The 27,622-nt window shown below is 39.3% G+C and overlaps 1 protein-coding gene across 7 annotated transcripts in view; it reads right to left on the bottom strand.

The window, feature by feature from the left end:
• ADGRL1 (adhesion G protein-coupled receptor L1) overlaps nt 1–27,622 on the bottom strand; it is a 171,213-nt gene that overhangs the window by 26,520 nt on the left and 117,071 nt on the right. For 4 of the 7 annotated variants that reach the window (XM_083351757.1, XM_083351761.1, XM_083351759.1 and 1 more), the window contains exons 4-10: nt 27,430–27,539; nt 15,134–15,151; nt 5,631–6,431; nt 3,212–3,523; nt 2,543–2,646; nt 2,214–2,399; nt 1,314–1,352 (exon numbers count right to left, since the gene is read on the bottom strand). In XM_083351757.1, coding sequence (XP_083207883.1) covers nt 1,314–1,352; nt 2,214–2,399; nt 2,543–2,646; nt 3,212–3,523; nt 5,631–6,431; nt 15,134–15,151; nt 27,430–27,539 — 1,570 coding nt within the window. Of the gene's footprint in view, nt 1–1,313; nt 1,353–2,213; nt 2,400–2,542; nt 2,647–3,211; nt 3,524–5,630; nt 6,432–14,890; nt 14,937–15,133; nt 15,152–27,414; nt 27,540–27,622 lie in introns of all 7 variants that reach the window. The other 3 variants (XM_083351762.1, XM_083351763.1, XM_083351760.1) reach the window with 3 other exon arrangements.

The raw sequence follows: 27,622 nt of genomic DNA, 5'->3' as shown, positions 1-27,622 counted from the left end.
AGTAGAATGGGCCAATTCAAAGATGCTACCATTTATGGAAATACTGTAGTAACTGTATATTCTCTCTCTCCTCCTCCCCATTTTCTTACCTAACCACCTTATTTTCATTGGATCAAAATTCTTGTATGGATGGAAGCAGCTTTTCAATTTCTGAAATGCTAATTCTGTACTCAAGGCACAGTATTTCCCAAAAAAATCCACAACTAGAAAACAATTCTTCACCTCAGGAACTACAGGCATTGCTCATCATTACTTTAAGTATTATAAAGTGGGCATGTACTTTCTACAAGCAACTATAAGATACAATTACTTTGCTTGCAGGGTGAGAAGTAGCATAGCTCCCATGTTTAAATATTTATTTAATTTATCACATTTTTTGAAAAGTCATTTCTCCTTTATTTTTAAATGACTTTTCCCTCTCCGGATGTATCCTCCAGATTTCTTGGAAGTTCAGCCACCATAGCTAACATCTTTTATTTTATTTAGTCTAGGGATTGAAATTCAACACAATGAGATGGTGCCAAGCTGAGAAGTTTGACTTAGAATCTCTTTTGTGTCACTCAGTTCAAGAGCATGCATTTATGACCCTATTCCAAATAAATGATCTGCAATCTTTTATTTATAAATTTTTTTAAAAGCCCCATGAAACTTTATATTATATTAAATCAGCCATACTGGCATAGTTTTTAAGTAGTACTAGTAGCAGTAGTAGTTGAGACATTACTTGCATGGTTATTTGTATTCTGGACAGCTACAAATGGCTTCCTACACAAAATTAAAATGATATAGGCTTGGTGGAAGTTTTCTATGTTAGGTTTTTACATATGGCTATCTCATGTGGGATGTTTTGTGGATATCCATATCAGTTGTATAGCCAGAACAATTTAAATGAGGACGATTGTTATATAAAGTACATTTCCTGTGTAGGTCATGTAATTAAGTGAAATTCATCCAGGATTGGGACAAGACCAAAGAACAAAAATATTTTTGGTAGCAAAGCATGTCCTTCTTTCCCCGAAAGATTCTCTTGTCTGTTTCATTATAAATTCCACAGGCTGCTGAACATTTTCATATATACTACTAGAAAGTTATACAATGAGTGTATCAGGTGTGGGATATAAATATTTTAATAACAAACAACTTTTTAATGCTGCTCTAAATTTAGGGTACTTCTAAATGAAGCACTTTCTTTGATGTCGAAACATGCAGGTCTCAGAGAAATGTCAGCATTTCCCTGAGAACCGCAGATGTTTGACAGGTTACTTCTTGCCCATAGCTATTCCTACCTGAATTTAGAACATTGATGTCCTCACCTTGATATAGTCTTTGCAGGTCCTTTCTCTCTTATGCATCTGTAGAGTACAGCATACAAGCCAAGTGTCAATGATGGTCCATATACCAAAACAAGGAGAAAATTATTAGAATTCCCCAAAGGCTTCACTCTACCCCAATACATTTTATCTATGGGTTTCCTTGAAATGGTTTGTTCCAGTCATAAAATCACCAGGCAGCAGGCAGCAGGTAATAAAAAAAGAAATATACTAAATGACAATGTGAATCCAATTTTAAATTTTAATTTACTAGTTGTTATTCAAAGAGACAAGTTGAGTTTGATAATTTTTTAATTGTATCCTTTTTTTTTTACCTTTTTTTATTTCCTCACACTGTACATTTGATCAAATTCTTAAGTTTTTTGATTTATGCTTTCAGGCCTGAATTCAAAATTATCACCAGAATTATAATCCTAGACACTTACATAGGATTAGGTCATATTAACTCAATAACACATTAGCTATTCTTCGAAGGCACTCACATGATTGATCATTATTTCAGCATTCTGCATTGTTATCAGCAGAGCTAATACAGAATCCTATAGGAAAACCAATAAAACATGACCAGAGACTCTATATAGTAGCAGCATCTGGTAGACTGTACCACAGAATTAGCCATCTAAAGATATTTCTTCATAACTATTCTCATATCAAAGCTAATAATCAAGAGGGATGGAAAACTAAATTGCTAAGTGTTTATTGTAAAGCAAAAAAAAGGCATGCAGACGTGTAACATGTATTTGTCCAACCACTGGATGTTTAGGCTGCTAAAAGGTTTATGCCAAATTGCTATTCTGTTTCAGCGGTCCAGAAAAGTGAAATATAAGGTCAGGACACACAACCTGCTGAGAACAACCTCCCAGTTAACATATCACCATGCACCTTGTTGTAGTTTTTGCCAGCGGACTCCCTCTCTATTGGACGCAGTGTCTGCAGTTGAGCATCCAAGATATCTAAGAGCTGCTCCATTAATTTGACAGAGGAACTAACATCTCCAGCGTAGATGGCACCACGCGTATGTCGGGCAAGCTCGGTAGCAATGTTGGCTGCATTCTCTCCACTCTTGATCTGTCAAGAGGAAAGAAATACAGACTAGCCTCAATCCAGCAGAAGAGTTGTGCAGGCATGAAGAAGCCTGATACACACTGTGAAGATGAACTGTCTGATTAACCACCAGAGGGCAGGGACAACTTCTGGGAATAAAATGATACCTTCTGGGCCACCTGGTTGACCCAAGGACTTGTGCAGTTGCTGAGATCAGGCCCACGTGGGTTCCAAATACCAAGGGTAGCAAGGCATTGGAAAGAGGCAATACCTGTGAGTGGGACAGCAAGAAAGACTTGTTAATCAATTTCAGCTGTTGTGGTTTCAGCCTATCATTCCTATCTGTTCCCACTACGAAAACAGCCCCTTGTTAAAGGTCTCTGAAGAAGCGTTATTAAGTTTGTCGAGAGATGGCTTCCCAGGTAGATTCTTCCCTTGCCCTTAATTACCCTACAAATATGCTCCAGCAGCATCTTTATCCAGCCACATCTTCATATTGCTGTTTTCCTCACATCCCAAGCTCACAATTGAGAGCTACACCAGTAGCTCAGTGGTGTCCAAAGAAAGCCTGAAGGTGTATGAAGACTGAAATCAGGTAGTTGCCATAGAAAGGCAAGTTGAGACACAGGAACCAGGCCAGCAGATTTCATTCCAGTACAGGTTTTTGCCACCTCAAGGCTACAACTTCTAGCGTTGACTAATGGAAGAATTACACCCTGCCTGAGCCCCAGCTTCTTTCATTTGGATCTGGTAAGCATCCAAAGGCATTTGCCTCTGCAAATAAAGACCAGAACAATTTGCCTAAGGTTACCCCTGGTGAAGCTGCTTATTTTTACCTCTCGTGCCCTTTGGGCAAGGCCTTTCCACCAGCATGCCTTGTTGCGTGGCCGGCCACTGGACACGCCTCACCTCCTTTGCCTCACAGAAGAGCTCTGGAAAGATGTGCTGGTTGTTTGCTGGTGGACGGCGGGTACTGGGCATTATGGCAGTGACCGTGTGCAGTTCTGTACCCTTCTGATTTATGGCACCTACAGGGTGGGTTGTAAGGGGTGGCTGTCGAGTGGTTGTAACAACAGGTGATATTGTGCTGGTGACGGTGGTGGGATGAATAGTGGTTGTCGTGCTGAGTGGTGTTGAGGTGACCGGGCCTGTGGGCAGAAAGACAGTTGAGGACAAGCAATCCCTTCTATATACAAAATATCCCTCCCTTCCCATTCAGGTCTTTAGTTGTAAAATCTTAATTTTTTAAAATGCCTATGCTTATTACAACTCCACTTTCAGTGATGTTGCTTTGCATCGATCCAATCTTATGGTACATCTAGATTTGCAGTGGATCCCTAAAATTTTCAGCAGAGTCTCTTTTCATGCCCTGTGTTGCTATTTCAGTTCCTTTACCCTAAAAAATATCAAGAGCTGTACTTAAAACTTTGTACATGTAAAACATATGTTCCCTTGCTGAGTTCTCACCACAGTATTATTTATTTTAGCCAGAAAATCTCATTGAATGGAATCATCATTTAATCATGATCACATTTGTAACAAAAGATGCAGTTCTCCAGGTTAAAAAGAGTCCCAGATTTTCTTTAGTATCACAAATTCTAGTTGCCATGGTTGCAAAAATATTTTTTTAAAAAAGAGGAGATCGTGATTACTAAATGTCCAAATGCAGAATATTCTGAAAAGGAGCTAATGATACCAAAAGAATTATATATATTCTTTCCTCCTCTCTATTGATTCCAGCCCAAATTTTCTGACCCTTGTTTTACTGCTGGCAAATATTCCATGAGGCTCGGTATACAGTATATTCCTTTACATATCAATGTGTCTGGATCTTCCCTGTGTAGATTATATAAATTGCAAAAACTCATCAAATTTCCAAGTTATATTACTTTTTGATTTCAGTATATCTAAGATGGTTAATCTGGACCAGCTTCCTCATATTCCCTTAGCCCACATACCATTTATGATAACTTCTGTCAGATGTTTCTTAGGAATATGAAATACAAACCATGTCTTCACACTGAAATTCTTTTTAATTTTAAAATATAGCAAACTGTAGCACTCAGTGCTTATTTAAGTAATTTAAGTAATGTTCCATCCCATCTGAAAATATGCGTGTGACTCCTTCAGATACAACTGATCCATTATTCTCACTAAGTCTCAATCCCATTCATCCAGCCACAGCATGGGGATGTTAACTGAGGAAATGCTCAGTTTCAAATGCCATTCAGACAGAAGCTGTGCAACTGGGATGAATGGAGTATGTATGAAAAACAAATTAGTGGCATATTGGAATAAACAGATCTGAATCTGGCCCTATACCAGAGCATGACTAATCTTGAACCTCTTTTATTTAAAACAAGACTGAATTTTTCTCCTTCTGCCCAGTTTTAAGGAATTAGTTTTGTAGCCTCTAGGCTTCTGCCAAATACTGAACATCAGACAATCCATCTCTCAATTTAAACTCCACGTGATGTTAACTGTCAGAACTTCAGGCGGATGCTGACTCTGTTGGGGTCACAATGAGTTTGAATTGAAGTGAATAAACTTTCCAATACTTACTATTTGACTGGAGCCTGAAGAACTGCTTGCAGCAAGTAGCACAATTAAAGATATTTTAGAAGTCAGTGAAAAAATTTAAGCCTTTCTTTTTAAAGTGATATTGCTAATACATGCTTGAAAGTTTCTTGAAATATGATTATTGTCCTTCATATCAAATAGTAGGAGCTGAGTTGCCTCAAAAACTTGCAATCACTTGTAGAATATGGAAAATATATGTTTGTTTTATTTAATTAGCTAAAGTAAAGAGCTAGCCATCAAAAGATATTTAGCTGAAGTCAAAAGATAGCAATCCTAATTCATATGCAACTGGGGACTGGTGATATATAAGATTTAGTGTAAAACATCTTCTGCAACCTAGTGCTCTCCAGATGTGTTAACCTACAAATTCCAGAATTTTCAGCCAAAATGCACATAGTAATTCTAATGCTCCAACTCAGCTGGAGCACACTGATTTAAAGAAAGTTGGTATAAAACGTATATTGAAGAATCTATTTTTAAAAGATAATTTCATAAGATCTGTGTGCCAAATTGTATAATTAAGAAATTCATATCTATGCAAGATGACTCATTCTTTTTGTCTCCAAGTATTTTTATCAATACTATAAAAATTGGAACAAAAATCTCCATAATTTCCAAACACTGACAGCTCCTTTTTTCCCCCACCCAAACTTTTATCTTAGGATAATAGCTCACCAGTGCTAGGATCGGGTGGACCAAACTCAAGAGAGTAACGCAGAACAAAATAATTATTCCATACATAAAGCTGATTATCACGGGGGTTATAGTCAATGGAAGAGATGAACTGGTAAGGATTAGGGAAGGTCAGAGAGATCGGTTCTTCACGATTCATATTAGTATTGAAGGCATAGTCAACACGGTTCCCTGCAGCCTCACTGTCGTCATCAACATAGACTGTCCGTACCACATAGAGGACTCCACACACCATGAAAGCATTGGATGCCGAGCGTTTGTCATAACCAGTTTCCCATGTGCCTTCAAAGCGTAGCGTATAAGGGTTGAGCTGGCTTACCACTAACCGTCCATTGTTGCTTTCAGTGGCATAAATGACCCATAGCCCATTTTCATCAACAGCCAAGTCAATGTCAGTCTTCCCACCCCAACGGTAGGGTGAAGTGTCATGATAGTTGGCTGTATTGATAACCGTTTCTCCACTTTTAATCCGTGTCCGCAGATCATACTTGATAATGTTGCGCGTCCGCTCTTTATTGTAGAAGACTGCTCCATCATACACCACAAAGCCAGTGCCATCGACTCTGTTGGGCAAGCGATATGTGGTGGTATGTCGGGCACTTACATAGTCTTCCCATGAAGCATACTCTGTCAGAGTGTCTGTCCTGTATGGGATCCAGGGCATGACATATATTCGGTCTCCTGCTTGAAGAGGATCCTTGCACCAAGCTCCAGACTGGTGCTCTGATTCATGGGCCGAGGTAGGTTCCAGGATCTTGTGCAGCGTCCCTGGGCAAACGAATACTAGGGAGGGGATGTAAGGGAGGAAAGGATGTTTGGGTAAAAAGGGGAAGGGTGAAAATTCAGAAAGAATGTGACAGAACAAGGAAAAAAGAAAGAGAGAGAAAGAAAGAGAGAGAGAGAGAGAGAGAGAGAGAGAGAGAGAGAGAGGATAAATTTGTAAAAGGTTGTTGGCAGGAGAAGTGAAATCCGCGCTGAATTTTCAGAGCAGCTGCAATCATGACACTTTTATCTGTTATTGAGCTGAGATGGCTCAGTGAAGTTAAATAATGGGAGGGATGGGTGGGGAGCATCAGAGGAAATCAACACTTTGTCCAGATCAAATTAAAATGGGAATATAAGGATTCCAAACCATCCTCCCCCACTTTGCCGTACTTTGAAATTTAGCAGGGAATGTTAAATTGTTTCCCTGCCAAAGTCTAAGTAATATTATTTGGATAAGCCAGAAATATGAACGGGAGTACTGGTGAACTTACAGCTACAACCCCATTCCCTGACTGTATGCTTTACTCATTCTATGGAGGTCAGAAGAGTTAAAAGCTCTGGAAAAGCAATTACAATGAGCTAGACCTCACAAATCCTCTCCAGTGGAGGTACCCAGGGGATACATCTAATGGTATGGAAGTTAAAGCTTCCACATCACATCTTTGAAATTAAGTATGGAATTGCTGCACTGTCTATCCTATGGAATGAATTGAGTAGTGTGAGGAGTCGTGTTTTTGGATTTTATAGGATTGATGGTCCTTTATCTTCTATGGGTATCTCTAGAGGAAGGACACCTTTTTTTTTACTTTATTGGATACTTATATCATATTGGTTCCAGTAAATCTTGAAGTACTCTGATCAAAGGATTATAGCGCTCATAAAAGGAATTTGCTTCACCAACTCCATGGACCAAGATTAATCTATGCCCGTCATCATGCCGCACCTAAAGCCAAGTTTTACGTTGGCATAACCATCAATAATAATGAGGCAGAAAGAAACTGGACCCATTTCTGCATCTACAAAGGCAATTATTAGTGGTCTTTCTTTTCCTTGGGGTTGAAGTAATTAGCTAGAATATCAGAGCTGCAAGTTAGCTCAGTGCAGTTCCTAAAACAGAAAGTAATCATGCATTTAGAAGCAGAAATTAGGAGCCCAGGTTTCAAACTTCCATTGCTTCAGACTCTTTTATCTCACACCCCTCCGAGAAATGTTCTTCTACATCTTATCACTGTCCTCCAAGCAGTTCTGAGGAAATGCCTTCTAATGGAAAAAGAACGAGGGCCTGCCAGCCTGAAATATTCTACCATTATTAAACATTATTGAATGGGCAATGGGAAAAGAAAACAAGCACAAAATAATCCAAAGCTTGGCTGCTTAGAAGCCCACTGAATATAAAAGACAGGGTGTTTCCTCTTCCTCTGAAAGAGACTACTTTTAAACCCTGGGGACAGAGAGCTGTAGATTAGCACAGGGACTGTCTCCCTTCTGGAAATAAGAGCTTACAGAGTCATAGCAGAAGGATGAAATTACCCAAAGCTTCTGCTTCCCATATCCTGGGTGCCATTGGAGCAATTTATCAGCCAGGTTTGATTCGGAGCAGCAAAGGACATGAGGCTAGTGCACATGGCAGGAGGTGGAGGAGTGAAGTGACAGTGGGGGGAGGGGGGGGAAAGGAGGCTGGGCAGAGGGGGAAGGAAGCCCCTCCCTTTCACCCACATCCCAATTGGCCGCCCGTAGCCTTGGGAAAAGCCAGGAGGAAAAAGTTTGAAAGGAAGACAAAAACAGGCCAGCATTCTGCAAGTATCTGCCTCTGGTTAGCTGGAGCAAGGCTGGGAGGAAAGAAAAGCATTTAGTGATGGAAGGAGGGGTGGAGTGGATTGAGGAGAGCAGGATTGCAGCAGAGAATTCACCTGTCCATTATAGCACAGTGTTACTAAGCAGCTATAGAGAAGACACTGGAGCAGTCAAACCAAATGCAAATTGTAGGGCTTAAAGGCTGCAAGATGTTTTCATTAAGACCCAGTACCGTACTGCTCTGATGTACGAGTATCGACACACTGGTACAGGAGAAACTGGATTGTCAGCAACCCAGTTACTGCTGGGTAGAAGCTTACAATTTCCACTGTGAAAGTTATTTTTCTCACTCTGCAGCCTCGATGGCATTCAGGCTTTGTTATAGCAGCCTTAAAAGGTCTGGCAATGGGTTTTGTGGATGCACTAGTGAATTCTCTGCTCTCCCGTTATTACATCTGCACAGTCACTATGAAATGCCACATCACACCAGATGTAGCAAGTCTTATTGGAGTTGGGCATAATTTAGATTCCACATCAAACTATACCACCACACATGTAGATGAGATACACCAACAGCCCTAGAAATGATTGGCAAATAATCCAGGAAGAAGACTGGCAACAGTCATGGAGGAAAACAGCATTTTTGTCAATGCCAGCTCTCATAAATATTTACAAATACCCTTCCCCTGATTTCTCAGACTCAGGCAGAGCTACAGTGCAAATGGACATATCCATTTTTGCATAAAGGTGATTAGGTTAAGATTCTGAGCATACACTATGGCATAGTTTAAAATGTTTAAATTTCCTCGAAATCAACAAGACTTATATGAGCTTATGAGTATGATGGACAGTTGTTTTCAATGGTCACAATCTCTAGATAACTCCAGAGGGAACAAGCAGGGCTGAGTCAGCAACCTGGTGAGTTCACTCTTATTCACAGTGTTTGGGTCTCCATGGAGATGTTGTGCTGCACCCTACTTAGTTATAATAAATAATTCTGATTAATAAATATTCTGCCATTCTAGCTGCTGGCAAATTCTGCCTCCTGAGCTCATTTGGAGAACTGGTAGATGGAATGGAAAAGAGGTATTCACAGTGAGCAATAGTGAGTTTTGAAGAGGGCTGAGCTAGGGCTTTTCTGATGTATGGACCATACTTTTATTTTATTATTATTTTGTCTATGAAGTCTGCAAGGACTATAACTAATAACACTGTGGTGAAATCAGAAATGTTCAGCCTGATTTTGAAGAATGAAAGAAAAAGGCTTTATTAGAGCTGGGGATGTCTTTTAATGCCAAATAAATATGTTGGTTTCCCCCCCCCCCCCGTGGGTTAACATATCTATTTTCCTCCTTCCCCTATTGTAAAAAAAATGCTGATGAAATTCAGTGTTATGATCTTGGGGGCTCGAAGGGAAGGAAAAATGAGGTTGGAGAAGCCACGTGTGGCCCAAATGTTGTCTATGCCCTGTTAAGAATAAGGATGCTGGCTAGTATAAACCTAACTAGTAAGCATTATTCTTTCCTTGAAAACTGGAGATAGTTCTCAAGGAACCGGGATAAGAGAGCTAATGATTATTTGGAAGTTACATTTCATATTACAGCTGTAATGTGCCACAGTGTATACATTTTGACTTTTTAAGTTCTCTAAGTAACTCATGCAAAGATTGCATAGATATAGCAGGCCAAGGAAGACCACCTGCAATTTGCCTATTCACTTTTAATTAGGAAGAAAGGGAACTTATTTTGTCTCATTTACCAGATGTTTGAAGATCATCTATTTAGTCTTCTTGCATACAACAGAGCTATTATTTGATGTACAGTACAGTGGAAATGCAAAGTGATAAATGGGTTTACCACTGTATGGCAATGAGTCAGGGAGGAGAGAAGCCAACTAGCCTAGATGTTAATGACAAGGTCTGTTAAAGATCCCTATAGTGTTTTCTGTTGTGAATCACCAGACAAGAACCGCTTAATGTGAAGCAGTTGGATTTTATAGCACTGCATGATGTTCCTTGTATTAGCTGTCTATCTCTGTCTAATCCATGATTTCCAAATCTTGTCATAGTGAGTCCCTCTAAAGTCAAGAGCAAACTCATTCAAGGCTCACTAAGTGTAAATTATGACCATTTCAGAGGTTTTGTTTTTACTGACATGGGGTTCAAGACTTAATTCTTAGGACCATGTTGGTGTTGCATCAATTTGGCTGAACACAATTTTTACTATCATACTGATGACACCTGTATTCTACAAGCCACTTTTTATATTGTTCAAGCAAAGATCAGTTTGACTTCCAGAAATGTTATTGATTTTTTTGATATTTCTGTCAGGGGAAAAACCAGACCAAAACCCCTGAAGCATAATGTAAGAAATAACCGCATACATCGCTCCTGTTGTAAAATAAGCCTAGAAATAAATGTTAGCCATATAGAGGATTCCATAGCAAGGAACCTCAAGGTGTATGACTTGTTGAAGTTATCAATCACTGATCATGATACTTTCCTCCAATATTTAAAATGGACTGTTCCCTTTTGGTAAGGAAATGGTTTCTCTGCTTATTATTGGGAGGGGACATGTTGGATTTCCCAAGCTGGAGAAGTCCCTCCCCTACTTATATCCCCAGAAGATAAAAGCAATCACATAGTCAGGGATCCATATCATGCCCAAATCCATCCAACTCTCCTGGGAATGTGTCAGGGAAATAGTTCATAATTGGAAATGATGTCATAGGTGAAAAGAGTTTGAACCTGTGAGCTCCAAATGCCATGTCTAGTGACTATTCTAGCACCTGAAAACTCTTGGTACTTATTAAGGGAACTTTATGAGTATTTTTGTCTATAGAGTAGCCTTCTAAGTGAAAAATTCAAAGGAAAGTTGCCTTTAGCCTAGCAATTCCTAACCAGCCTTATCTATTTTGACAGCATCCAGATGTGTTGAACTTCATTTGCCATTGTTCTGAACCAAGAAGGCCCTAGGAATGTTTGGGCTGGTCTACATGTAACTATTTAAATATTGTGTTACTATTCGTCATGCATTGCACTTTGTGTTTTTCCTTTCTTTCAAATAAGGCTGTCAATTATGGGATGGAAATGGGCAGGTTGCCTGGAGCCATTCTCTGATCCTGCTTCTTCAAAACATGTAGCTAAGCCGAAGAAAGGGCACTATAAACTTGAAGAAAAAGAGGAGCCTCAAGACCAGAAGTACTATGAATGTCATGATTTACAATACATCAAATTTTATGCTTTTCTATAGAGCAATCATGGAGATGGACACACATCCTTATATCTATTGATGCTTATAAGAACAGCTGGACCATATTTAAAAGTATACTGCCTATTTAATGAAGCTTATGGTTTGCGTTTCTTCTGCATTTGTGTAAGTTATTTGTTTGCACATGTGCATTTTTACATATATACAAAATGTTCAGGCAAATACACATTCAAACACATCCAACTATATTGTTCTTAATGTAAAGATATCTACATGCCTCTGGTTATGTATCTACATGCCTCTGGTTATGTAGTTATCTATAGGTAGTCCTCAACTTACAATCATTCATTTAGTGACCGTTCAAAGTTACAACAGCACTGAAAAAATGACTTATGACCATTTTTCACATTTACATCCATTGCAGCATCCTCATGATCTTGTGATCAAAATTTGGATGCTTGGCAACTGGCACGTATTTATGACACTTGCTATGTCTCCGGATCATATGATCACTTTTTGCTACTTTCTGACAAGCCTAGTCAATGGGGAATCCAGATTCACTTAACAACCAGGCTAACTTAACAACTGCAGTGATTTTCTTAACATCTTTGGCAAAAAAACCTCATAAAATGGGGTGCAACTCACTTAACAACTGTCTTGCTTAGAAACAGAAATTAGGGGTTCAGTCGTGGTCGTAGGTTGAGGCCTACCTGCAAGTGAATGTGCTGCCTTCACTTTTTATTTTCACCCATCAGACTGGAGATGTCGGCTACAATATAACTTGACCTGAGCGGTGGTTAGTTTTACATGAACATCTCTGCCATTTTCAGCTTCTTGACCCCCATTTTGAAGCTAAGGAACCTTAGATGGGAAAGGATGGTGACAGGGAAGAGGTGGGCAAGATTCAAAGAATTTCAGGGCTCTAATCTTGCTTCCCTGCTCTGAACCCTTGCTTGGCAACCTTGCCCCGAAGCAGCTTCCTGGACTTTCACAGGTTCAGCTCAACCCAGTTTCCCATCTGGGTTGGTGGGGTGGGATGGATGACTCCTGGCACAAGGAGGAGAAACACACCATTAAAGAATGAAGCACTGGAGAGGGAGGGGCAGCACAAAGCGTTAACTGGTTCCGATCCCTCATGGATGGGGTAGTGCCGACTCAGCCTTCTAATTCGGGATGGGGCAACTGTGTTCTGGGGTTGGGGGAGAAGATGTCAGAAACAGAGAAGGAAACAATCAATAAAAAAACCACATCCAAAACCATGGAAACCTGTGGAAAAGAAAAGTATAAGTATATGCCTCCATCCCCAATCTTGGGAAAAAATTTCCAAACTAATATAGTGGGGGGAAAAACGTGCTTTTAGAACAAACTAAAGAGAGAAAGAGAGGGGAGAGAGGAAGAAAAGAAAGACATGGTTTGGGTAGAATCAAGCCTGGCTTTTTAGTTGTACTGCCTTGCAAATAATTGTTTGAATTTCTAGATCTAACTTGGCAGCTTGTCTCTTGTTCAAAGAGGCTCATTGCAATTGTGATTTCAGATACTTACATTAGGTTAATAAATCTAGTTAATACAACACATTTACTGACCCCCTTCCTTCATGCACCATCCCCATCTTCCCCCAATAACAGACAGAGTCAATGATCATGACTGCAGCTTTCTTTAAATTTAAAAAAAAAAGCAGAAATGGAAAAGAATTTTTTAAAAAACACAAAATCACCCAGGATTTGATCAGGAATTAAGAAAAAAGAAAGGAAGGAAAGAAGGAAGGAAGGAAAGAAAGAAAGAAAAAGAAATATGTACAAAAATTAAAAATGCCCATATTGAAATGGTTAGTATATCAGAATAATTTACTTCATACATATCTTTACTTTGGGCCAGTGGTGAGATTCAGCCAGTTCGCACCACTTCGGCAGAACCGGTAGCTAATTTTTTGTTGCCCAGGCCAGAATGGACTTCCGGAAGTGGCATCCACACAGAGAACTGGTTGTTCACATATTTGAATCCCACCACTGCTTTGGGCTTATCTAATTTCCATGTCATTTTGATAGGTAGAACTCACCAAAAAGAGAAAAAGCCTTTTCAAGCTGACTCTGAGTATATTTGCAAGGAAAGTAAACTCCATTTGAGATACAGCTTGGGAATTCTCATCAAAGAACTGTACAAGCTTTGAGTGAAATTTCCACTGAAAGATGGATTACAAATGAAGTCATTAATGCTCAGCTTTAGCAACCCATGATTCACTTTGCTTGTCAGAGCATGGTGAAGGCTAAGTTTATCTTTGCTTAGGGTGACGTCACTTAGTATGAGCATCTATTCCTTAGGTAAAGTAAAGGTAAAGGTAAAGGTTCCCCCGCACATGCGTGCTAGTCGTTTCCGACTCTAGGGGCCGGTGCTCATCTCCGTTTCAAAGCCGAAGAGCCAGCGCTTGTCCGAGGACGTCTCCGTGGTCATGTGGCCGGCATGACTAGACACCAAAGGCGCACGGAACGCTGTTACCTTCCCACCGTAGTGGTCCCTATTTTTCTACTTGCATTTTTATGTGCTTTTGAACTGCTAGGTTGGCAGAAGCTGGGACGAGTAACAGGCGCTCACTCTGTTATGCGGCACTCGGGATTCGACCTGCCAAACTGCCGACCTTCCGATCGCCCCAACCTGGTGGCATCCTGACTAAATTACAGTTCTTATTATCTGCAGTCACCATGGTCAGGGAACTGTCAATCAACACTTCTGGAAGATGGGGGGAGGTTCCAATGTGTAAGAAGCTCAAAAGAACATCTCCATTACATCCAGTAGTGGATTTTTTTTAAAAAAAACCCTTTCATTTCAAGAGAGCACTTTGAGGCTTGGGAGAAGGAAAAAAGGCCCCATTGATTGCAGGGCATCTACTTTTGCTGAATATAGGATCAAAAGGTGTACATATCTCCTCGGATCTTGTTGAATGTCTAAAACCAAATGGCTTCCATAATGTTAACAATGATCAATGTATGCATGTAAAGACTTTTTAAAAATACACAGGAAGCCCTGGAACAAATATTTGAAATGCCCAAACTGAAATCAAAGTGTGTGTGTGTGTGTGTGTGTGTGTGTGTGTGTATGGGGGTGAATTAAATAAAAACAAACCACCTATTGTTCTTTTGTAATTTCAGAAAATTTTAAGCAAAGAAAGAAAGAAAGAGAGAGAGAGAAAGAAAGAAAGAAAGAAAGAAAGAAAGAAAGAAAGAAAGAAAGAAAGAAAAGTGGTTGAGGTAGGCCAAGGTACCCAGTTGGTTGCCATGGAAACATGAAGAAAGGAGCAGAGAAAATCAGTTGAATGATAAAAGACGCAGGCAAGAACGGTTTGGAAAAGTGTATTTCCCCTGAAGGAAGCAAAACCAGAGAAGGACAGGCATCGCCCAAGCATTCATAGTGCTTCCCCTCCACATGTGAGCACGGAAACATGGAACGTTTGGCAGGGCTGTTGTTAGATGATGGCTTTACCTCCTTTATTTGCTGAGTGGCTGTTTAGTGATTGGCAGATTTGTTTCTAGAGAGGATGCCAATTAGAATTAGTGAGACCAAAGAAAGAAGAGGAAGGGAAGCCAAGGGGAGGGCAGGTGGGAGGTTAGGAGAAGAAGGGGCAGGGAGAAGAGGGAAAGGAAGGTCACATTAAATATGGCCACAGAGAAAAAAAAAACAAGGTGCTGGGTTAGGGGTGGGGTCAGTGGTAATGTTGTTGTTTACCTTTCTGTTCCACTTCTACTTTATGCATCGAAGGGAGAGAAGAAAAAATATATTGAAAAAAAAGGTGCAAGAAGGAAAAAAAGAGAAAAGAGATTAAATTCCTTTTGTTTCTCCCCCACCCCAAAGTAGCCATTTTTTTTTCTTCAACTGTCCATCTCCCATCCCCCCAATCTTCCCACCAGCTGAACAAACACCAGCCCCTCCCGCTTTGGAGTCACATCAAGGCAGAGAGTGTGTGGGGTTTGCTGGGGGAGGTCTCCCCTGGGTCTCCCCCTCCTGACAGCATCTGAACAGTTTGAGGTGTGCAGGGTCCTCCTCCCCACCCGCCCTTAAACTTGGTGCCAGCAACATTGCCCTTCAAAAGAAAAATCAGAAATCAAAGCCAACCAGGAAGGACAACAAAAGAGCAAAACACAAAAGGGGTCTGCTGGGTGGAAAGCATTTGCAGGAGAAAAGAGCAGAATTGGGGGGGGGGAAGAGAAAGAGTAAGCAGAAATATGAAAAAGGGAAAGAGTAAGATTTTGAAAAGAAAAATATATATTCCCCAAATCTTTACTTAATGTCTAAGGAAGGCATACCCAACCTGACCACAGATATGCACTACCTGTTCACCTCCTCTAAATCCAACCAAAACTATTCTTCTGTAAATATAAATCAATATATATTTCTACATATTAGTATTGTTCCTATGTCTCTCTTTCTCGTGGCATAGGTCTAAGATTGCCAGTCAGTTTTTAAGATGAGGGGCAGACTCTATGGAGCATTTTTTATGGGTCTCACCGCAAATACACCAACAGCAAATTTGTTTTGTCCAAGGGAAGGTCATACTACAAAATACATTGCAATCAGCATTCTTATTAGTCCCGAGAAACGGGCTTAAACCCCTTCTACTTGTAGCTCAATGTTGACTCCTGATGACTGCCTGCAGTTTTCTTGGCAAGACTTCAGAAGTGGATTTGCCATTGCTGTCTTCCTAGGGATGATAGAGGGCTCTGCTCCATGTTCACCCAGCTGGCTTCATGCGTAAGGCTTCACAGCCACCCAGATTTTGCCTGATTCCTTAATGTCTGCACTAAACTGGCTTTCACCTGTAATTTTAAACTTCTGAGTTTAACCCTTGTTTTAGAATTTTTAAACCGTTTAGAATTATCTGTTAAATGTGTACTTTTTTGTAAGTCGCTGAGAGCTCTTGGAGTGGGCAGCATCTAAACGTATAAGTACAACTATAAATAAATACATTTTCTGCAGTTTTGTAGATATTGAAGTGCAACATTCTGCAGAGTCTAACTAATGTCTGACTAACTTGGAAGTAGCTCTGAAGACATTTTAGGAAGATCTAGCCCTTAATCTAGGGCTTTATGAAGACATTCTGCCATTCAGCAAGTTTCTCAACTTCATATCTAGATAAAAATCTCAAATCACAGGTTCACATTCAAAATTAAAGAATGCTAGTTACTAGACATTCCAATGCTCATGCCAGGTGTTTCCAATAAAGGGCTTAGAGATTCTCTATAAGTAATACCCAATCTTCAATGGACAAATGGAAGATTCCTAGGACTGGCCCCAAATAATAGAGATATGATAGATGGCAGGTGAATAATTTAGAAGGTAGTAATATATGAGTTAAGTAATATATGAATTAAGACCCTGATGCAGCTGAGGCATCGCGCTAGAAACTAGGAATCTGGGAACTCTACTATCAAAGCCAGCTAGGTAAGCTTGGGCCAATCACTCTCTCTCAGCCCGAGGAAGAAGGCAATGGCAAATTACTTCTGAAAAATTTTCCCAAGAAAGCTGCAGGTATTTGTCCAGTGAGTCTTCAAGAATTGAACACAACTGAATGAAATATATACATATGCATATGCATATACATATATGTATGTATTTTCTTTCCCCTTGTTGAAGAAAACAACAATTACAAAAAAAAACCCCAATTCAACTGGTAAAAAACAACACATATCAACAGTTCAGATTTTGAACAAGCCAGCCTGGTCTGATGGGTGTGGGGTATTTGAATATTAATTTTATTAATTTTTATTGTAATTGGGCTACATTATTTAATTCTTTCTTAACTTTTGTACATTGTATTTTTATTGTATTTATTGCCCTGTACACCGCCCTGAGTCCTTCGGGAGAAGGGCGGTATAGAAATTAAATTAAATTATTATTATTATTATTATTATTATTATTATTATTATTATTATTATTATTATTATTGACAAATTTTCTGGAGTCTATCAGTTTATAACATAATTTTTCAGGCATGTTTTACTGTCATAATTATAACAAGGCGTTTATATTATATTGTTAATATCAGTGAGTATATGGTTTTCTATTAATTAGTTTAACCTAACATTAAGGCCTGCCAGGCCTCATTTCTTTAGATCCATTTATTCTTCCAAAACAAGATCTAAAGCCACATATATTGGAGTGGTGATTTTTGAATAATCTACAGATATTGTAACTGCAGTGTTACACAGGACAAAATTAAGAAGGTATGCAAGAAAGAAATGTCAGAAGTAGCATGTCTTTACTCTCTGATGGAATTTTTATAATAAGAAGCAGGAAACAAAAACAAGGATATAGTGTTATAAGGAGAGCTGTGGTTCGAATGAAGCTGAAACCTTTCTGAACTCTATATAAATTATGGCATACAGTAGCAATCACACCAACTCATGCTCTGAACCCAACGGCAACTTGTGTCTAATTTAAGCTGCAGTTCAGAATGTAAAGGGTAGCTCTATAGTGTGGTAAAGGCAAGACTGGACAATACAAATTCACAGAAAATTTGTCCCAATTATCTACTAGTCATGAAGTTTAATTGGAACCTCCACATTCAGAATAGGGTTTCTCTAAGGTTCCTTTGCTCTTTTTAAAGATATTTTGACTGTGACCTTTATGGAAATATCTGTCTGCCCACAATATGGAGACAGTGCTAAATTATATATTTCTGCTTTTTACAGTCTATTATCAATAAAAAATAAAATTTGAGTAAAAAGAAATATCAGAGTAGTAAGGTTACTGGAGGTGAACTTCGTCTTCAACTGTAGAAAGATGCATAAAGAGCACTTTCATAAAATTAACAAAATTAACATAAATACAATGGTATATGTATTTATACCATTGGCATATGCAAATGGTATAAATACATATATACACAGGAACACAATGGAAATTTTGCTAAGCAAATTCATGCTAGTACTATCCTGTGAGTCCAATAGGACATGCTCAAGGCACAGACTAGAGCAGGGGTGTCAAACTCGCGACATCACGTGACGTCGCGCGACGTATCGGAGCTTTTTCCCCATTGCCAGCAATGGGGTGGGCGCGTTTTTGTTGTAATGCGTCTGGCCCGCGGGCCGGCAATTTGACACCCCTGGACTAGAGTGAGAGGTTAAAAAACAAAAAATCCGAGAAGATAATGGCAAACTACTTTCATGGGTTACCAAGGAAACTATATGGATATGCCCATAAAGTCATCAGAAATTGAAGGAGACTTTACATTTCACAATTCAAAACTTTGGGGAACACTGTATGGTCCCAAATGACTTGGCCATAGAATAAGATAAATTATAAGTTCATAGTATCTTCAAATTCTGTCTCTATAATTCTCCAATTTATCTTTTGCAGGGATTAATTTGAAAGGGTTGATCTTAACTTTTCAGTGCCTTTGCCATATATTAAAATTAAACATTAACAGACAGGGTATTTTTGTTTTTCAGTTAGTGAGACTCTAGATCACCCTTTACCTGTCTGATGTCCCCTGTAAGAACTAATAACCCTAGACAATATGACCACTGATGGTACATTACAGAAGATAGGAGTTGTAATCCATTGCATCTACTGGGTATTAGCAACTCTCTGAATTGCTAAAAAATACACCAAGGCTAATGTCAGAATCAGCATGTGCAGTACATTATTTACTGATCACTTACATAGAATTTGGAGAGAAGAAAGTAAGAAAGACTTATATACCTCTTCATAGTGCTTTGCAGCACTCTCTAAGCCAGGGGTGTCAAACTCAATTTCACTGAGGGACACATCAGCATTGCGGTTGCCCTCAAGGGGCCGGGTGGGTATGGCCAGGGTGGGTGTGGTCTGCTGGGTGGGCGTGGCTAGAGTGCGTATGGCCTACTGGGTGGGCATGGCCAGCTCTACATCGTTTGCATCAAGGGTGCCTATGGGGGCCTGGGCAGGAATGGGACAGATCTGAGGGTCTCTGGCAGAAGGAAGGTCTCTCGGCCAGGGACAAGGCAGTGGGGGCCGTTCCCTCACTGTTTCCAGGATGGCTTCGCGGGCCACATGAAACCATTTTGCGGGCCAGATGCGGCCCCCGGGCCTTGCGTTTGACATGTCTACTCTAAGCAGTTTACAGAGTCAGCCTATTGCCCCCAACAATCTGGGTCCTCATTTTACTGACCTCAGAAGGATGCAAGGCTGAGTCAACCTTAAGCCAGTTAGGATCAAATGCCTGCCAGGGGCAGAGGTAATCTGTAATACTGCATTCTAACCATTGCACTACTGGGGCTCCACATAATATAAGTGGTTTGCCAACAAGTTTTGTAATTCAGAAGATTAGAATTTCATCCCATAATTTATTAGAATGCTTATTAGATAATTATTATCTATTATTATTTATGAACCTTATAAATACAAATCTCTTGTATATAAAGGAATGAATCTAAATTGTGGGAATATATGTGTGTAAACAAGAATATAGGGAATGATGGTAGAACAGCTGAAGCCAGCAGGATCTTGAAGCAACGAGAAACTGTCACTCAGATGAGTTTAAAATTAGATGGTTTGTACTAAGCCTATGGAACAGTGGGTCTCCAGAATTAAAAGACAACCCTTTTAGGAAGTCAAACAACAATTGACTGGCACTTGGCTAGCACTGCAGATTTCTGTAAGAAAAAGTATGCCTAGACATTTAATTTTGTCGCTGGAATCAACTTTCAAGGAGATTCCAGTTATAGATTATCAAACCAATGAAAAGTGGGTGGGGGGGGGAGGGAAGGTATTTCTGCTCCATAGGTTAGCCATTAACTAAATTAACACCATAGTTTATTGCCTTAAAAAAATTATATAACCACTTATACATTTTATATGTTAAAAACCACACATAGCATTGGGGTATTAAAAGGAATTTGTGTAGAAAAATTCCTAAATTCTTACAAAAGAACGTAGGATGCTAATATAAGGTTCATATTTTCTGTCCTCTCAAGGGCAAAGTGTAATGGAGTCTCAGGTAAGATGACAATTGCATAATCAGTTGCAAAACTCTACACTATTTGTCAGCTCTGTTGGCAAAGGACATTTTGGGCTTATTTGGCCCAAGGTTGATCTATGAGAACCACTTCCCAGAATTTTCCAAGAATCATGCACCACCAGCTCCCTAGTCAGAAATACAATTGGAACGTTAGAAGTCTAGAAGAAATGGTCTGAGTGAAGATCAGGATAAAGGAAGACTGCATCTGCACGTGCTCATAATTGAGGACAAGTAGATTGCAGCTACAGAGACAGCAAAGGCCTCCAATTTTGCCAACACATAGATGTGAGCAGAGAATCAATGAAGAAAAAATAGAACGATGAAGACTTGTTCTATTAAAATAAATCGAGGCAGAGCTCTTTAAAGAATCATGGAGTCTGCAGCAAGTCCTAAAACTCTCCTCATATATCTAGACACTTTGTATTAAGCTATTGTTTACTTCAGCAATTAGTTCCTTTGTTAGCTGCTCTTGTTACTACAAGAACATTCCAGGGCTTCTATTATATCACCATAAATCTACTGCTTTTAGTCCTACTCTCATTGGCCACAGCAACTATTATTTGACATTCTATGGAATTATCGAAGTAGCTGAAGCCACTTAAAAGTCCGTTTCATCTTCATCTGTTTTAGAACACTAATAGGCAATTTGAGCACACTTCCTTTCAATTCTTTATTAATTGCCTTGATCTCTTTTTCTCATTCTTTTTTTGAAAGTGATGCTAAAAATTGAACTTGCTCCTAAATCTAATGGAACAGTATAAGTATTATTTCCTGATCTTTGTAACATATTGAGCCAAAACAATTTTTCTAATAATAATACTGATATTAACTTTTTTTTTCCTTTGAGTTCAATCTAAACCATTCACTAATAGCACAGCTGGAATGACTACATATTTTCATTTTCTGCCCTTCAGATATATATACTGAGTCAGACTTCATGACTCTAAAGCAAAAACAAAAAACCCAAACCTTTCAGAACTTATGTCTCCAAATGACAGAGAAGAATCTTTCAAGACATATGCAGATCCTTATTAAACATTTTACAGACATTTTTTGGGGTAGCCATAATTATTACATTATTTAGGACAAGGAAAAACAGAAGCTAAATTGGTATTTACTAGTAGAACTTAAGAGTGATTTGCAGTAAATTTGCAGAGTCTTCCAATTGTTTAAAAATAGCTACAAATGTAAAATTTTCTTCTGCCTAAATATGTTACTGAAATAATAATAATAATAATAATAATAATAATAATAATAATAATAATAATAATAATAATAAAAAAAAAACCAACAACCTTGGAGCTTGCAAGAATGCACTTTCATGTGAAAGAACTCAGCATTTAGTTCATTCAGATACTGAATTCAGATCCCCAGGTTTGTGCCTAGAGATGTCTTCATTTTTAATTCCATGTATATATCTTTATTGGTTTTACTCCTGTGATTCTAGAAAAGAAAAACTGAATAGAACTCATAAGCCTGAATGTAGCCACTTCTGGGTTATGGAACTGACTTCAAATGAAAGAGATATTTTATTTATTTTGGCAGACAGCTAAAGGCAGTATAAAAGGAATTTCATTTCTTGATGTGTTTACCTATCCTATCTTTGCCTTCAGTAAACAAGTTTTGTTGATTTGTGTATGCGGTTTAAAATTTCCAAAGTCTGTTTAAAAATAGATTGAAATATGTAGCCAGGTACATCTTAGATAAGCAGTATCTCTTCCTTTTTTTAAACTACAAGCAAAATTGGAGACATATGTGTTAAGAAAGAAGGAACACACTGTGCAAAATTAAGCAATAAGGTTGTCTGAATTCAGGCTCAAAATTTGTTTTTAATAGTCTCTGGAATTACGCCTCCGAATTCCTCCTCCTCCTTCTCCTCCTCCTCCTAACAAATCTTGATTCCTACTGCTCCTCATAAGAATTCTGTACTGCTCTGAAAGCAGCTCTGGATCTCTCCATTCCTATCATGCTGGCAGCAGTGAAGAGATGAACCAATTTATTTCTTGCTCAAATACAGTGTAGGTGAAATTGTAGGAAAACTGGTATTTTCTCTGGCAATACTATGGAATGCTGTGACTTCACAGAGCTTGTGAGCAGATACATTTCCCTAGTGAAGGGCACTCCTGCTTCACCTTGGGTCCAGCTCTTCGATGTAGGCTGCCCTAGAATGTCCTTTAGGGAAAATGATGGCTTCTCCACTCCATAATAACGTCTTTTTTTTCAAGTGCCCAGAAAATCACATATTTTGTCCAAGAGCTGACATTACTTTAGGAGGCCTCTCCTTCACCTATCCCCACAACAAGACAGTTGTTGACTATCAACCATTCAAGAAATTTGTGGTTGAACAAGGGCTTGGACGTATCTCCTGGCCTAAACCCAACTAATAAATTAGATTATTTATACAAATGGCCAAATTCAGAGGAAGTAAGCTCTCACAGATTATGAATAAATAACCTGTTGAAAACTATATCATACGTTCACCTAAAAAGTCTGAGTCTTCTGCAAAAGTGTTGACAATATGAGGTTTTTCATCTCATCTCAATCTGCCCAATGCAAATATAAATATCTAAATTACCAATAGGCTCCAAAAACGTGGTTCCTTGAATATTCTTTCTGGTATAGCCCCCCGTTTTATTAAGTGCTGCATTTCCTGCAACTTCCTGCTCTTTGCCTAGTTTTAACAAGTCTTGTTTGGCAACTCAACAACTTCAATCCTTTATAGGACAGAATCCAGACATTGTACAAACAACTACTTTCCTGGGCAAGTGGTGGCATCACCAGTTGCTTAAATACCCACATCCCAACATTTGAATGAAAGATTCCTCAAGCAGAGAGGGAGTAAGTACCCCTGGTCTATGAAAAAGCAAAGGAAGCAAGCGGCAGAAAAAAGGTGGAGTGAAAGAAGAGAAAGGATAGTTGGGAGAAAGCCAAAAGAAGGTAAGGGAGAGGGAGGTTGTGTTTAATACATATACATATACATATACATATACATATACATATACATATACATATACATATACATATACATATACATATACATATATATATATATATATATATATATATATATATATATATATATATATATATATATATATATACATATACATATACATATACACACACCATAATAATATGCCCTGTTCACCGCCCTGAGTCCTTCGGGAGAAGGGCGGTATAAAAATTTAATTAAATAAATAAATAAATAAATAAATAAAATCCACTAAAAAATCAAACCCAAAAATAGGACACATTAAATGGTTTTATTTTTTTCCACATGACAGACTGGCCCCTGAGGAAGGAAGATTGGTGTATGGTTAGAGTGGAAGGAGCTGCAAAGAAAGAAGCAAAAGGATCTGACAACAGAGGCCCCTCTCATCTCTGCTCTCGCTCTATGACCCATCTCTCCCCGCCACAACTCCAGTTTCTTGCTTTCCCCTCCCATCACCTGCCCCAGTCCTGAGCCCAACAGAAACAGCATTGGATCAAGCTTTCCCCTGTTTAAAGAAACAGGATAGAGCAACCAGCAGAGGATAGGAGAAACACTGAGACTGGACAAGGTGTAACAAGATCAGGAACTGAATTCTGGTTCTACAGAAAGCCCAATGTGACCACAAGACATTCTTGATAGAAGAGACAGACGATGGCTTCGCTTAGCCATACTATATCCTTGGCTTCACAAACGGTGTCTTGGGAATTGTTGATGTCCACTCTAGATCTGTGTGTGCATCTTCTAGCTTGAGATGGACTCATTCATTAGATGATTTTTTGGTGTAGCCTAAGTCAACATCTCTCCACACCAAGAATGTGAGAAAAAAGGAGGGAAAAGGGGATCATAGAAGAGTTCATGTTAACGTGCTTATCCACAGTTTCAAAAACTTGGTGGATAAATGCCTAAACAATACCATGAAAAGTCTTCAGGGGAAAATATATATGAGTAAATTAGCCAGTGCATTTTCGTGATACATATAACGTGGTATGGAATTCATAAACATGAACTGTTCCAAGAAATCTCCCTTGCTGTCCTCGTCTGCATCCATACAGTACATACTTATTTATGTACACTATACTACGTATATAAAAATATGTGTATTTTGCATGAGATTGAAAGATGGAAGGGTGTTTGTGTGCATACGTGTACACAATGTATGCATACAATGTATGCATACAAACATTTTAAATTATGGAAATATACATGTATGTAATATGCATTTGACTATGTGTAAAACAGCGGGCCAGCTGGGTGTAGTGGTTAAGGCCTCAGGAATCCCTGAGTTTTAGCCTCACTTTAGGCAGAAAGCCAGCTGGGTAACCATGGTGCAGTCATTTTCTCTCAGCCCCTAGGAAGGAGGCAATGGCAAACCACTTCTGAAATTCTTTGCCAAGAAAATTGCCGAGATTTATCCAGGGGGTCTCCAAGAACTGGATATGAAAAAAATGTGTAAAACTAAACAAAAGAGTTTGTAAATGTACTTATATGTAAATATTACTTATACGAATAATATATAAACTGCGATGTAAGCAAATGGATGCAGGGGGTCATTTCCAGGCCCTGAGGTCACCTGTGCTGAGGAGATAATTATTTCTACAGCTATGCTCATAGGCACATCCACCCATCCTGCTTTCCTACCCCAATGCCATCTGCATCTTCTCTCCCCTTTTTATAAAGCAATAATTTAGTGCCCTTTGCTGGTTTGGTGTGTTCTCAGTGCTGTTAATTCTGAGGGGGTCAGGACTGGTTACACCCTGAGATGAGCGTTGATTGATTTGTTTCGGCACCATCAGGTAGCTGGAAGGAAAAGGGGCAGGAATGAATGTTAAGAAGTTAAGAGGCCACGTCTGCCCTGCATCACTCCATTTTATCTGTGAGGAGAAACCAAAGGGGTATTAGCATGGAGGGAAGGGGATACACCCTGAATGATTATCCCTCCCACATGGACCCAAGACCCAGTGGAGAGTGGATAAGGTATGAAGCAAGGAAGAGCCAACCTCTCCACACACCCCAAATAACAGAACAGGAAAGGAGAGGGTGTATCAGTTGCTGACCCAGGGAGGAAGGACATCCCAAGCTGGCAGTTCAGTAGCTCTTATTAGGCTTGCCAGATGAGACTTACTAGGTTTGGTCAGGATCCATGATACAAAGAGAAATAGATTTAAGTCAGGCTCTGAAATAAAAAGTTTCCTCCTTGATCCACCGCCCAACATTACAGGATCCAGTTTTAATTCAGATTCTTCAGCAAGTCCTAGTGTTGAAAAACTAGTTCAGGGAGTGGCCGTTATACCACCACCACCCCTCCCCCCCTGCAACTACTCAGTTTGATCCATCAATAGGAATGAAAAAAAATGGGATCCAGGAGACAGGGGCAGCTTGTAATAGAAAACTGTCCTACTTCCAGATTTCACCATTTTCTCACAAGCCAGAAAATCAAACTCTCCTTGAGCTCTGTTTGTTAGCATACTTGTATTTTTTTTAAATCACATGTTCTTTTTGAGAAAAATAATTGCATTATCTTAATTTTTTTAAGGGATGCCTACCTTGATTTCCTCTTTTTCGAAGAAAGAGAACAGTTGCCAAGTTTTATTTTAAGTATCTTAGTCTGGATGATGGTACAAGCGCATACATGGCCACATTTAATAAATATGCATAGACATACTTATAAGGCCACTGATATATCACTCACACCATGTGGGCTCTCAAACATACACTCAAAACCAAAATGTACATATACCCAAATGGCCATACACCCAGCTGAGCTTAGCAGCATTCAAAGCATATGTATGTATGCAAACACCCTAACTGAGGACAGCCATGTGGCAGAGTCATTTTCCACTTGCCTGTCCTCTGGGAAGAGGCAGTACCCTTCATCCTGCTGCCATGGCTACATTTCAAACAGGTTCCCACCTCCCACCACCCAGATGATTTAGCTCTAATACGAAGCACACAAAATCACCCCCAAGCATACATTGAAACATTGAGACATGCATGTGTGTACACACAGAGTCATATGCATGCACACCAACATGGAGATAGCCATATACCTCTGTACCATCCATATGGGCCTACAGACCATATATGCATGGATGCAATGCATATATATATATATTTATATATGTATATATGCAGACTATATGAAGCATGAATATGTATGTATGTATATCCATATGTCTATATAAATATAGACAAGATAAGAGTGTGGGTATATCCTTTAAATGGACACTCACATCAAGATTAGCTAAATGCTATAGATCCATAGGTATGTACAAAAACAAATCTACAACAATCAGAAACATACAGTGCATTTTAGGAGCATGTATTTCAAACCTCTGCACCCTCCATATGCAGTTATGGGTGGCCTTATATGGGAGGAACATTTTTTCCCTGAAGGTCTGTTCTGTGATGAATTTTTATTTTTCTTAAATTCAGCTTCAGGAGAGGCGGACTGAAATATGATCCTGGAGAAGACCAATGTTAGGCAATATTTAGCTCTAAATGCTCAAAGGTGACGGAGGGATCAGGTAAAAGTATAAAAAGGATCTGGTATTCAACCTTCATCCAAAATCTGATTTAAAAAATTAACTTTTTGCTCAAAAAAATATTATCCCCCAAGTTTAAAACTAGACCTTTGGGCCCAGTCAGGTGCTCGGCACCCAAGGATACAAACTACTGGATGACAAGAAAAGGTGGAGAAATGTAAACAGTGATCATCCAACACAAGGTGAGTTGACAATGGAACAATTAGGATTCCTCTTGCCCAGCTTTCCAGAACTAATGCATTAGATTCAATTCCATTCTTAAAACTTGGGAATTAGGTGAAATTATTATTTTAGCCATTGAAATCCCCTGGCACAAGAGGCACCACAGTCAACTGCTAAGTAGTATTTTCCCTAAGTAGATCCCCTGCTTTGTGCCAGTAGATGGGTGTGCCAGCCTGTGGAATCGCTCCTCCCTGGGTCAGGCGGGGGATCTCATTTGGATCAAGAACAGAAACAAGACGAGGCATCATAATACAACGAGAAATGAACTCACTGTAGGGGACACAGTCGTATTGGACCTCCAAGTACTTGTAGGTGCCAGGGCAAGGGTCTGGAAAAGCATCTGAGCCGGCTACCACTACACACTGTGTCCGATTATTGCACCTGAAAGAGAAGGGAAAATGAGGAAACATTATTAAGGCAGAGACATAATGCAGTTCTAAGGGAAACCACTAGATGGAACTGAC

Source organism: Vipera ursinii, assembly GCF_947247035.1.
Source record: "Vipera ursinii genome assembly, chromosome: 2".
Taxonomy (NCBI): Eukaryota; Metazoa; Chordata; class Lepidosauria; order Squamata; family Viperidae; genus Vipera; species Vipera ursinii.
The sequence above is the reverse complement of the archived record's forward strand: the minus strand, read 5'-3'. Positions and strand labels throughout refer to the sequence as shown.